The sequence below is a fragment of the Aphelocoma coerulescens genome, chromosome 19 (assembly GCF_041296385.1).
Source record: "Aphelocoma coerulescens isolate FSJ_1873_10779 chromosome 19, UR_Acoe_1.0, whole genome shotgun sequence".
Taxonomy (NCBI): domain Eukaryota; kingdom Metazoa; phylum Chordata; class Aves; order Passeriformes; family Corvidae; genus Aphelocoma; species Aphelocoma coerulescens.
Window position 1 is genome coordinate 5,259,726 of NC_091032.1, and position 12,438 is coordinate 5,272,163.

Genomic DNA, 12,438 nt, shown 5'->3' on the forward strand with positions numbered 1-12,438 from the left:
CTCCAGGAGGTCTGCACTAAACTTCAGCCCCACTGAAACACAGCACAGATGTGAGAACTCGGGAAAGCAAAGGCTGTTTGCAGCTGGGAGAAGGAAAAGCTGGGGGAAGGAAAGTCAGGGATCACATTCCTGACCAGCCTCCCCCAGCACAGCTGCTCCACACAGCTCCAAGTGGCTGCTGGAGCTGTGTTAGGGCACAGCACTGGGAGCAGAGGTATTTTTAGCTCCAGCTCCACTCGCGTCACTGGGCTGGGATCAGTGAGGCTGAGGCATGAATGGTGTCCCTGAGCACTCACCACCGGGTAGGTGGGCTCAACCTAGGAATGAATGACTGATCCCAGCAGATCCCAGCAGGGATAAGGACTGGGGATAACGACTCACTCTGTGGAGCCAGGGTGCTCTGGAGCTGTTCCCTGTGCTGGAAGGTTGCACAAACCCAGAGTCTCCTCAGGTTTGGTGAGGAGCTGCTGGAATCTGCAGGGTTTTGTACAGCTCAGCCACGAGGGCATTGCAAAGCTGCAGTGAACACCACAACCACTGACAGCCCAAATTGAGAGCTTTATTGTGGTTACACATCTCCTACAGGAGAGTCTTTGGAACAGGAACCAGCCCTTCCTCCACAAGGATCAAGTTTCTAAGGATTTTATATCCAGACTTGCTCTTCTTAGAAGAAAGGAGGTGTCTTAAGCCTATTTTCACTGGATTTAAACAATCAAGATTGTGAATCTTGAAAAATTATCACCCTGCTGAGGCACATGGCCAGGCACACACCCTTGCTCTGGTGTAAACTAGAAATAAGATGGATTCAGCTCCTGCCAGATTTCATCCAGCCTACTCTGCCTCTGCCCTGCTGTGTCTCACTTGCCAGGCTGTGAGAAGTCACCACCCCTGAGGATGCTGGAATCCCAGCACTCCATGGGTTTTGGATTTGGCTGTTCCTTCTGCAGGCAAGGCTTGATGCCCTTAGGATGGTCTGAGCTAGAGGAGGTTACTGCCTGTAGGAAATCAAGGTGAGCAGGCTGAGTCAGGCTTGCACTGGTAGATAAAAAACCAAGGGACTAAGGCAAGCACACAAGATTTTCTTGGTTTTCCCTCCTGCAAGCTCTTGGCCAGCTCCGTGCCCAAGCCCAGGTGGTCAAGGAAGAGTTGCAAGAGGGAGGAGGTGTCAGCAGTGGAAACACAGAAACAGAAGCCTTGGTGGATGGAAGTGTTTGGAATCTGCTTATGAGGCGTGACCCACTTTCTGCAATGCACAAGCCAAAGAACTGGCAGGTCCTGGCAGATCCTGCACTGCCCTGAGCATCCTGAGGGATGGATCGTGCTCTGGAGAGGCTCTGCAGCCACGCTCTTCCCTGGAAAAGGCTGCAGATCCCACTGCAGAGGAACTGCCTGGTGTTCCCTGCTCTCCCTGAGAGCTGGTAACTCGTTCTCCTCTGAGCATCCCAGGCCTGGGAGAGCAGTCTGGCCCTGAGCTGGCAAACCCCTCTTGGAATGGGGAGCATTCTGTCACTCCAAGTTTCATAACATTTTCTTCCAGAGGGAGGAGGGGGACAGGCCAGGCTGCAGGACTGCCAATCTTCCCAACCATCCTCCTCTCTCTTTCCCAACCCCATCTCCTGCTAGCCAGCACCTCAACATCAAACTGAGCAGCTTCCAGTGCTTCTGGTTGGAGACAAAGAGGCAGGGCAGAAGGCACCAGCAGCAGCAGCTCTGCAGTGCAGGGGGAGAGGTGATGCCAAGGTTGGTCAGGAGCAGAGGGAGGACTGGGGGAGGCAAAGAGGTTGTTCTCCTTTGAAACCCCACAGTGAAATCAAGTCATAAGGTCCAACAGCTGCTATTTTCTCCCCTCCTCTTGTGTGCTCTATCCTTTATATTCCAAAACAGTCATAATTATGAGTACAAAGAGACCCGTGGTTTCTGTCTGCTATTGAAGCATGAGGGTGTTCATTGTGTAATAGCAGGCATGAGAGAATAAAAAGGTTACAGGGTTGGTAATCAATAGGGAGACTTCTTTCATCTGTGAAACAGAGCAGCTTTTGGTAGAATCACCTGGCTCCTGTCCAGAACCTCTTGAACAGGAGCAGAGCTGCCACGCTGGTCCCATTCCATTCTTTTACACTCCCTTATCCTTCAGCAGTAGTAAGGTCACACGTACAAGATGCTGACAGAGGCAACTCCATGGCCAAACAAACTGAACAGGACCAAACACCATTGAAATGCATCAATATCTCAGCTAACAACAGACCCCTCCCATATGGCCTGTCCTCCCAACACCTTGCAGTGTCTGGAGGGTTAATCTTCCACGACAGAAAGAGGAAAGAAGCTGCCAAAAGGTGAAGTGAGTGGCCCAGTGTGATGCAGTAGGGCTGGAACACTTTGTTCAAAACTCACAGCAGCAGGACAGGGCTGCTGAACAGCCCCAACACCGTATTCAGCTCTATTTAAAGAGCAGCTTTGCAGGGAAGCAAAGTATAAAAGGGAAAGCAGGAATACAAGGTCCAGAGTGAAAGGAAGAAATGGATCGGTCAAATCAAAGACTTGGGATTTCAGATGTGCTTTTATGGGGAGTTAGCTAAAGTTTTTGACTGAAACAAGCCCTAGGATCCCAGGCTGCTCTATTCAAAAGTGCAACATTTATCTCTTTATTAGCCACTAGTTTATTTTACTAAGGTGATATTAATAAGGTGATGCTTAATGGTCATGCATCAAAAGTGCTCTCAGCATGGCAGAATGAAGCTACTCACCAGCATTCAGGTGACATTCTTTAATCTGGAACTGAAGCTCATTTTCATTTGGAATATCCTTCCACGTTGCAAGGAAGACCTGGCGCTCTAGAAACAAAAAACAAACCAACCCCATCAGCACTGTGGGATCCTCACAGCATTAATTAACACACCACAGAATGTTTCAAGGTAGACACACAAAAGAGCTTTTGGTAACTTTTTGCCCTGCTGGGGATAGATCCAGGATTTACTCCTACAACAACCTCAGTCTCTTTGTAAAAGCAGCAAAGCTTTGATGATTTTGGCCTCCCCCAAAAGAGAGACAGTCTTTGCCATATGAGCTGTTTACAAGCCAAGAACATGCAGGATTTGATGAGAAGGAAGGAGATCCACACATTTAGGATTATGCTAGTGAAAGCTGCTTTTCAAGCAACTTCCAGCCAATTCAAACAAAAATTTAATAAAGGTGACTAGGAATACAAAAATTCCAGTGAAAATGGTATGGGGGCAAATCCTAGACCCATTCAAGTGAATCAACCCCTCAAAAAACCCCAGAACTACAACAACCCCAACCCAAACAAATATAAAAAAAGATCAGCTTTGAAGAAAACAGATTTTTTTGTCAGAGAGAATCAGAGGAAGGGACTTGAGTCCTGGCAGCTACTGGAGCTGGAGGACAACAGGGACAGGCCACCAGACCAGACTGGCTGAGATGTAATGGCTTGAAGGTCAAGGCACAGGTGAAACTCAGCCAGGAGACTGCACCCAGAGGGGCACAGGGAGCACAGCCTGGCTGAAGGAGGCTGACCACACACCTCCAAGCACTCACCCATTTTGCCATCCTCTACGAAAAGCACGTTGAGAGGGATTAGGCAGCTGAAGTAAAAGACATCAATGTTGTTTTTCACAGCCACCTGTTACAGAAGAAACGGGGAGGTTAAAGAGTCTCTCTCAGCTGGAAATCCAAAGGGATCACAAGACTTCCCACAGTCTCATCACCCTGGAGTGCTCTCTCTGAGCAGAGGCCAGCTCTGAATGGGAGACTCCCTGGAGAGATGGTACCGAGCTGCTGGGCAGTTTCAGACAAGGACCAGTCCCCTGCTCCATTTTTACTAAAAGCTGCTCAATCTTCTCCTGTGAGCCTTTCACTGCACTGCTTCAGAGCCAGTTCCACCCAGGGGCTCACAGCAGCATCCTGGCTCTTTCCTGCTCTTCTCCAGCCTCTCCCTCTCCTCATTTCTTACAGGTACATCCCAACCTCTTGGTTGCACACAGCTGCTATCACGTCTGTCACATTGCACATCAGCTTCTTCATCACCCCTCTTTGCCACTCACTCTTGTAATGCCCCAGCTCCAAACCCCTGCGTATTCTTTATTTTCACCTTCATTTCCTTATTTTTCACCTCCTTGATTAATCCTGTCTCGGTCCAGACACTTTCTAGAAAGCCTCAAGTGACTCCCACTGCCTGCATCTTCCTTGCAGCACCTCCCAAAGCTCCTGCCTTTCCCTCAGTGAAATCTAAATAGGGAATATGTGCGGGGTGTTGATTCCTGGAAGAAGAAAGCCTTGCTACAGAGCAATCAGGTAACAAAAGATCACTTGACAAAAGACTTAATTCTCAGCGTCATTAAACTCCACCATCCAGGGAGTTTGCCTTTATCTGCTCTGCCTTTATCACACACACTTGCCATGTTCCCCACTAATCTCTGCTAACAGTTTTCCCCAGGCTGAGAGCTGCTGGGACAAGCAGGAACAAACTGGAGGTCTGAGAGGTGCCCTGTCACAACACAGCACAGGAAAAGGCAGCTCTGGGCTTTATTTTCATGCCTCTCATGCTCTCCCCACGTCAGCCCACACAGTGAGAGTGCCATGGGAGCACAGCTCAGCAGACACCTGCCATTGCCTACAACGAAGGAATCTTAAGCCTTGAAAGAAAGACCCAGAACTGAGGTTGTTGTGTGGGGAATTTCAGGAGCCATTTGAGCTCCTACTTCCTTTGAAAAAGCCCAGAGGGTGTTCTCCAATTTGTCACCCAGCTGAAACACAAACCAGACCATGCTAAACGCTGAGCCAAAGGAATAAATTTGCTGCTACAAAGATTTATGCCAAGACAAACTTCACTGACATTAATAATTACATATACTGGTGTCCTACTGGGAAAATCTATTGTCCCACAGGGGCGAGTTTAGAAAGACACCCACAAATGTTGGTAAAAACCAGCTGTGGATAGACAAGGAAGGGGAATGATTAGACATGCATGCAAGCCAGAGACAAGTGGAAGGAGATCAAGCTCCCAAACAAACTTCTGGCAACTGGGAGGTCCCAGAAGTGCAAAGAACTGCAGAAAGGTAGATGTGACACTCTGTGGTGTTCCTACATTTTGGCCATCACTAAAGGTAGCAGCTTAAATTTAATTCCCACAGTGCAAACCAGCTTAAGAAGGGATTAGTCTACAGCCCACTAAAACCACATAAATGATGGTGCAAGTGAGGAAAAAATTGGGGTTGGTTCTCTGTAACAGGGGGTTGTTGCATGCTCCAGTGGCTGGCATCATGCTCACGAGTTGGAGTGCTCAGTGTTTGAACCAGAAGCACCAGAGGGGTAAAAGCAGATTGGTGGGTGGACTTCAGTGATTCACCTCTGCAAAACATGATAAAACACATTGGGTGAGGAGCCAAAAATGCACCTCTGAGTCTGGGAGGGGAGAGCTGGGGGAGGGACAGCAGTGTAGCCATTCCAAATGCTCTGCTTGGATATAAGTCATGGAGATGAGCCAGAAGAGGGAAAATTTAGGCTAAATGTCTGGGAAAACCGATAGTGAGAATTATTAAGCAGCATTAAATTCCTCTGAGGAAGAGAGAAGCTCCAGTGCTTGGACTATTTAAAATCAGCCTTGACAATGCTCTCAGTAAGAGGAACTGTAGCAAAACAACAAAGCATAGCGGGGACTACACTGCATAACCCCAGATCTTCTCCAAGTCTGATTTAATGATTAATTGCCTTGCCTTAGAACAACAGAGATTACTTAGCTACAAAAGCTAATTGTTGTTGCCATACAACAGCAGTTTCTTACAAGAGGGGCTGGAAGGCAGCTCCTTCCCTCCAGTTCTAGAGGCACACTCCAAATTAATATGCGAGCCCTGTCCCTGCAGTTATGAGGATGCTATAAAAAGGTATCTGCTGACCTGCTTCTCAACTCTGCAGAAACACACTGAGTAAGCTGCTTTGGCTATCTCTGGAGAGCTACCCAATTAAGATGCTCTGAAGTGCAATTTCTTCCCAGTAAAGAAAAACGAAGCCACATGCCAGCCTTCCTCCCAAACTGCATCACTGGCTTCAGGAATGACATCACGTGTCACCTTGCAAGCAGCTGTAATCATGCAGGAATCAGCTGTCACAAATAACTTCTGCACACAGGATGGCAAAAGCTCTCCTTAACCTCTATCATTAGGACATGACTGGGGAGCTCCTCAAAATAAGCTTCCATCATTCACCACCACACACTTCCCCCAAACAGCCAGTGTGCTCCACAAGATGTGGTCCATGAAAAGCCACCTGCAGACACCTGGGGGGGGGAAATGCACACCAAGAAGAGGTTCCCTGAGTTGGTAACAGCTTCCCAAGGTCACACTCCATGTCAGGAGACTCCAGTGCCACCTGACAGGCTACAAAAGCAGCCATGGGCAGAGAGCAGAAGCCCAGCAGCATCTGCAAGGAGCTGAGCAGGTAATAACAGCGACTTGCCACAAAAAATCCAGTGCTCCTCAGGTGGGAACATTGTCCTGAGATGGGCAATGACATTTGCTGTGATAGCAGGAGCTGAGAAGTCTCTCCAGGTTTGACATGCCTGAAAGGAACCTCTGCTTGCATTCAACAAATCCTCCAGTCCAGACTAACTTTGCTCATGGCTCTGCAGCTTTAACCTGCTGACCTGGGGATGAACTATTAAATCTTTAGCTAGACCTTTAGCTTCAGATATTTCAGAGTTAAACCAGAAGCATTTTTAATAAAAATGGCTTTCCATCTGTGATCTTTTAGAAAGAGAGAAAAAAATGTTAGTACCTTGTGGATTTAGTCAAGCAGCCTACAAAGCTCTGAGGGACAGAAGTCAAAAGGTGTCAGATTTTTGTGTGATGCTTGACTGTTGAAAAGGTGTGAGCCCACTAAAAATTGGCTCGAGGTTTCAAATCACTCATGTCTTGTTCGTGATCTGACTAGAGGAAGCAACACCTCTATAAATAACCCCTGGAATGTATTTGCTCACCTTGCAGCATGAGCACCCTTCTGCTGAGCTCTCTTGCAGTCCAGCCCTCTAATAGCCCAAACATGGTATTTTGGGGAAGAGGTACCTCATAAGAACAACATTCAGTTATTTTCCTCAATAGTGTAGGTTTCTGATGCTTTAAATCCCCGACTTGAGCAACAAAATTGACTTTCAAAGTCAAGTCTGAAAGCAACACAGATGCTTTCCATCAGCAGCAAGCACACAACATACCCACTTGGAATCCCATTAGCACCTACACTAAATTAAGGATTTACTTAAGTTGGGTTTTGCTTTAGAGCCTGGTAACAGCCAAACTGTTAAGGCAAGAACAGCTCTCCTCTGCAGAGTCTTTTTTACCTCACAAGGTCATGGCTTATTCTGTGCCAGGCTGCTGCTCTGCCCCCAGGGAATGCTGCTCCTCCACTTCATTTTCTGTGACAGGTAGGGTTCTCAGGATCCCAGGGATGCTTGCAGCCTCTGCCAGCTGTGTACTCTCACCCCACAGGGATGAGCCCAGAGCCGGGGCCGGAGCTGTGCACGCACAGCGAGGCTGGGTTACGTCAATGGTCAGGGAACAGAGAGTTACTGGGAGGGTTGTGCTCTCGTGTGCCTTGCTGCACTTCAAGTCCAAAATGTACCATTTATAAATGTGCTGTACCATGTGGCAGACGTGCTCTTAACCCCCAAACCAACAGCTTTCCACAGCCGAGCGAGGAACTGGCCACAGATGCCAAGCTGTGATCCAAGTCCTTAATTCAGAGCGTTCCCAGGAGGGTTCTTTGCTGAAATAAGATTCTCACATGCAGAGACTGTTAAAGAACAACCCAGGCAACAAACCCAGGAAGCATCTTCCCCATCTAGCTACCCACAGGTGTTCTGTGGTGGCTGGTCAGTGATTCTGACACCGCTCACACACGGGCAGATATCGTGTCATTTATCAAGCAGGCTCTGGAGGGTGAACATCTGCTGGCTGGAACTGCTGCTCACAACGATTCCCAGCCTTGTTTTCACGGAGAGCTGGATGTGTGAAATCTGTCTCCAAGTTCTGAGTGCTGTGTTTGTGACCTGAGATACATTAACAGCTCTGATGAATGAGAGCTCCAGCGGGTCTGCACTGTGAGACGCTGGAGCGTGGAGGAGCACAGGTGATGAGTTACAGCAGAGCTGAGACTGGAAGGATGAGCATCATCTACTGCATGAGCAACACTGATATCTCCTCAGCAAAAAAGCTGCACCTTCCTCCTCTGTCTCTACAAAAATGTTTTGCCAAACTCATTTCAAGAAACAAAAGCGTTCTGCACCTCACAGTGCCCTGCAGCAAGTCTGTGTTTCCAAGTGCCCCTTTTCAGGGAGAAATGCAGCTGGCAGATCCTTCCCTTTTCATAACTCAGATCATTTTACAGAATTAAAAAAAAAACCCAACCAACTTTGAAAAAATCAAGCTTTTTTCAGCTTCATGCTCTGTAGCTGCAGCAAACAGGGCTGGCAGCTGACAGCAGGTAAGGCTGGGCAATGTGACACACTGATGGTGCATTCTGAATGTGGATCCCAAGAGAGCAGCTCCAGCCCCAGGAAGACTTGCTGCTGCTCCAGGAGTGCCTACAGCTTGTTTTCAACTGTACTGTCTGCTGCAAGGGGCTATAGTCTCACAGAAGAGATTATCAGATTTGTGCCATGACAGCCCAGGCCTGAGCTCCGAAACTCTGGCAGCAGGTTGGCTCCACTTCACCCATTTCCAGGATTAGGAGAGCAGTTCTGGTGTGCTCCAATGGGTATTTCAATTTCACAGCATTTCATAGCTGTTAAAATGCCAATTATTAGGAACAATGGTTCTCTTTAGCATAGAAAGGCTCTCAGCCCAGGCATTTTCTAATTCCAAATTTGACTTGAAGAAGTATGTGGAAATATTCCTCACCAGTGCAAATCCCTGTTTCAGAACCCACCTTCTTCTTTGAGAGCTGAAGGTCTCACACCCCTGGTGGCAAAGATACCTCACCCAACTCACCTCTCCTGCTTGGTATGACCCTAGCAGCCCACATGTCACCAGCAGTGTCACCACTGCTTTGATTGTGAAAAGCCAACACTACAGGAGCCAGGGAAACCTGTACAACTCCCAGAGACATCTCCATGGCTGTCAAACACCCAGGAAGGTCAGCACAGCCTCTCACAGACCTTTGGGTGAGGGCTTGTTGTTATTTATTGGTGCCATGTTCTGCAGAGGGCAGGGGACCACAGCCCCCACAAGCACCAGGCAGCCCCCAAAATGCTGACAAGGCACTGCAAGGGTGTCCCCCACCACAAGTTAGAAGCATACAAATAACTAAGTCAGATTTTCTTTAGCAACAGGCACACTCCAAAGGCAGCTTTTTAATCTGACAGCGGCTTTTTAATCTGACAGAAGTGAAAGAGATGAAGCAGAGAGCAGGGACTGGGGTTTGTTCAGCCCTGCAGTGCTGTGTCCAGTCTAGCTTTACCCTTTGGATAAATCTCTGCTTGACTGGGGGTTAAAGCTGAGTCAACAAGTCAAGAAAATGTTCACGATTACTTTGGGATGCAAGGGAGAAGCCTGGCGTTCAGCATCACGAGATGCAAGGTGACTAGCAAACACAAGACTCTTCAGCTATATTTTACCTAAGTAAGCCTCTGAAAATATCTCAGTCTTCCTCATCTTCTTGCAAAAACGTCTTTTTTGTTACCTTGTCAAATATTTTAGTTTCTCTCCATGATTACATATGTCAAGATTAAATGAGCTGTACTGGGTGAAAGATTAGAAATGGTAATAAAAATAACCTGAACAAGACATGAATTCATTACTTCTGAAATAGTTGCCTAAGGAATGTACAACTAGTCTTTGAAGTGTCTAATTAACATGACAAAAAGTTGAAAGCTATCAGTTTGGTTACTTCAGGACTTATTTTTCTTGTTACTGAAACCAAAAAACTCCCACCAGAATAGGAGACGAACATAAGGTCCTCAGGTTCAAACCAGCCCTGCATCTGCTTCAATGTTCCCTAGCTGAGGAAAAAAAACACATTAAGTAAATTCAACCTGATGAGTGTTTTGGTTCTTCAATGAATACAGGAACATTTGTATTCCCTACTCCTATATTACACTATAAATTGTTCCCTAAGTAGGTCACCAAAGCAATTTCTGAATGTTTCAAGACAAATCCTTTCCACATGAACCCACAAAACAAAACCAGAGCCTTGGCTGTCAGGGCATTGATAGATCTCCATCAAGCCCACTGCTGTCAAAAAAGTAAGGGGAGTGCTCTTTTTAACTTGGCATCTGCTATCATGATTCAACTCTTTGCAGAGAAATATACTATTACTCCATATGGCAGCTTCCCCAATTGTAAAAGGGCAGCCAACTTCTATGGCAATGAGAGCTTTAGCAAATTAACAACTGAGTCTGGCACTAATGAATGCTCCACTGTCTCAATAGAAAGTAGCTGGAGGTTTCCTCACATGTTTTCTCTTAGCTTTGTTCTAGCAGGAGATGCTACAAGAAACAAACTGTGTTCCAAGTCCTTTAGAGATTTAATAACCCAAATACTTCACTTCCTTCCTGATCAAAGGAAGCAGCAACTTGAGGCTGCCTTGTTGAGAGCCCCCAGTGCTGTGGAGGCTGACTGGGACTGTCACCTCCACATTCCCTGCAGAGCAGGAGCCAGATTTTAGCACAGCTGACCCAAATGCAACCTCCCCTTCATGCCCTGGTTGCAAAGGGAATCCAGCTCTTCCAGAGGCTGGAAGGGCCAGCTGTGGAAGACAGGCCATGGAATTCATTCACTGTCTGTGCCCTCCCCCGTCGCATGACTGTGCTTGGAGCCCGAGTGTGGGACTGCTCCTTTGAGTGCCAGAGAAGCTATTTCAAGCTGTTTGCCCAAAGACTCATCAATAAGTCATAAACCCCAGAATGGAAGTCAAAAGAAGGGGGAAAAACAGTTGCTCAGGCAGAATAAATAGTAACTTCCATTGCATTCCCTTCAACTAAAAACAGAATGAGCTTCTTCAAAATATTCCGCGCTATGGGCTGGTACTCTGCAGGAACCCAACCCAGTTCCCCCCTCCTGGGGACCTGAGGTGAGAGAGAGAGAGCTGCAGTGCAAGTTTAACTGCATTTTGGGATACTGGGAAAATCATCCTGGAGGACCCAGAGCAGAGGCAGGAGTCGCTGACCTCCACTCCACAGAATGGCTGCACATGGCAGCAGTGGGGAAGAACCCCTTCCAGGGAGAACTGTCTGCCTGATGACTTCCAGACCACAGGAGACAATCTCTGGTCTAAAGCAGAAGGGAACATCTCCCTGGATCTGTCCTGCAGATTGACAGCCCCAATCTGATAAAGAGGCTCCTCCAGGGAGTGCTGTCCCTGCCATGCACCAACACCATCATTAATTGGCTGCTCACGTCATTTCTCCTCTGCTTTTCCTGGAACAGACTGTTTGCCTTGGATTGAGCTATCTGGGGCAGGGATGTGCCTTTGTGAAGCACCCTGGAATTTAGGAGCACTAGAGACATATTAATCACTCAGAAGTTGCCACCTTTCCTGAAATTCCTTTAATTGCCTCAATTCTTACTGACAGCTGTCTCTGCCTGCTCCACCACAGGTTCTTTCTCTGTTCAGACCTGTTCCAGTTCTTAAGTCCAGCCAAACCCCATGCCCAGTTTACAGAACAGGGTTACAGGAACACAGCCCTGAATCTACACAGATGCAAGCAGCTGGTTTGAGGTGTTTGGAAAGTTACAAAATTCAAGAAGTTTCTGTTGCAGTTTTTCTGGGAGAAGCTAGGAGAAGGAAGAGGATTAAGTTTTGGCCAGACTCGAGGTCCAAATCCATGAGGTCTGCCTGGTTACACGTGGTATTTTGTGATTAGAATCTTACCACACTGTGCTGGGCCAAACAAACTGGGTTGAGCAGCTGCTGAGCTCCCCCCTGCCCAGAACGAGGCAATCCTTACCTGGAGGTTGTTCAGAGGCTCCATTTTCATGACTGGTCCCAGAGTGTTGAGGGGCAGGGAGACATCAATACTTTGGTTTGGCATCAGAGGTGTATGAATGGCCAGGGGGGTGCTTGGGATGACCCCAAAGCTGGGCAAGAGAAAAATAGAGGTGATGAGAGCAGCCCTGCATTGTCCAAAATATGTCCAAAATATAATATTCATTTTGTCAAGGACTACCTGGCTCATCTTCCCACTAGCCCTGAGCTGCCCCTGCTGTCACTCCAGGGAGGGAACACTGTTCAAATGAGCAGACAAAGTAGGACAAGGCATGGGAAACTCACTCAGGGTGATCTTGCTGACAAATTCACCATCCTGCCCCAGGGACCAGCTCCTGGGAACTCTCCCATTTCCTGCCTGGCACTGGTCTGTGTGCTGAGCACTAGCCTGCCCAGCAAGGAATGATGTGGACTCAGAGCCAGGTGTTGTTTTCTCTCCCTGAGCTCCAG

The 12,438-nt window shown here is 47.7% G+C and overlaps 1 protein-coding gene across 5 annotated transcripts in view; it reads right to left on the minus strand.

Annotated features, from left to right (window-relative positions):
• Window positions 1–12,438, minus strand: part of AP2B1 (adaptor related protein complex 2 subunit beta 1) — a 77,769-nt gene that overhangs the window by 8,721 nt on the left and 56,610 nt on the right. For all 5 annotated transcript variants that reach the window (XM_069033049.1, XM_069033052.1, XM_069033048.1 and 2 more), the window contains 3 exons: window positions 11,951–12,080; window positions 3,553–3,637; window positions 2,745–2,831 (listed from right to left, as the gene is read on the minus strand). In XM_069033049.1, the coding sequence (XP_068889150.1) occupies window positions 2,745–2,831; window positions 3,553–3,637; window positions 11,951–12,080 (302 nt within the window). The remainder of the gene's footprint in view (window positions 1–2,744; window positions 2,832–3,552; window positions 3,638–11,950; window positions 12,081–12,438) is intronic.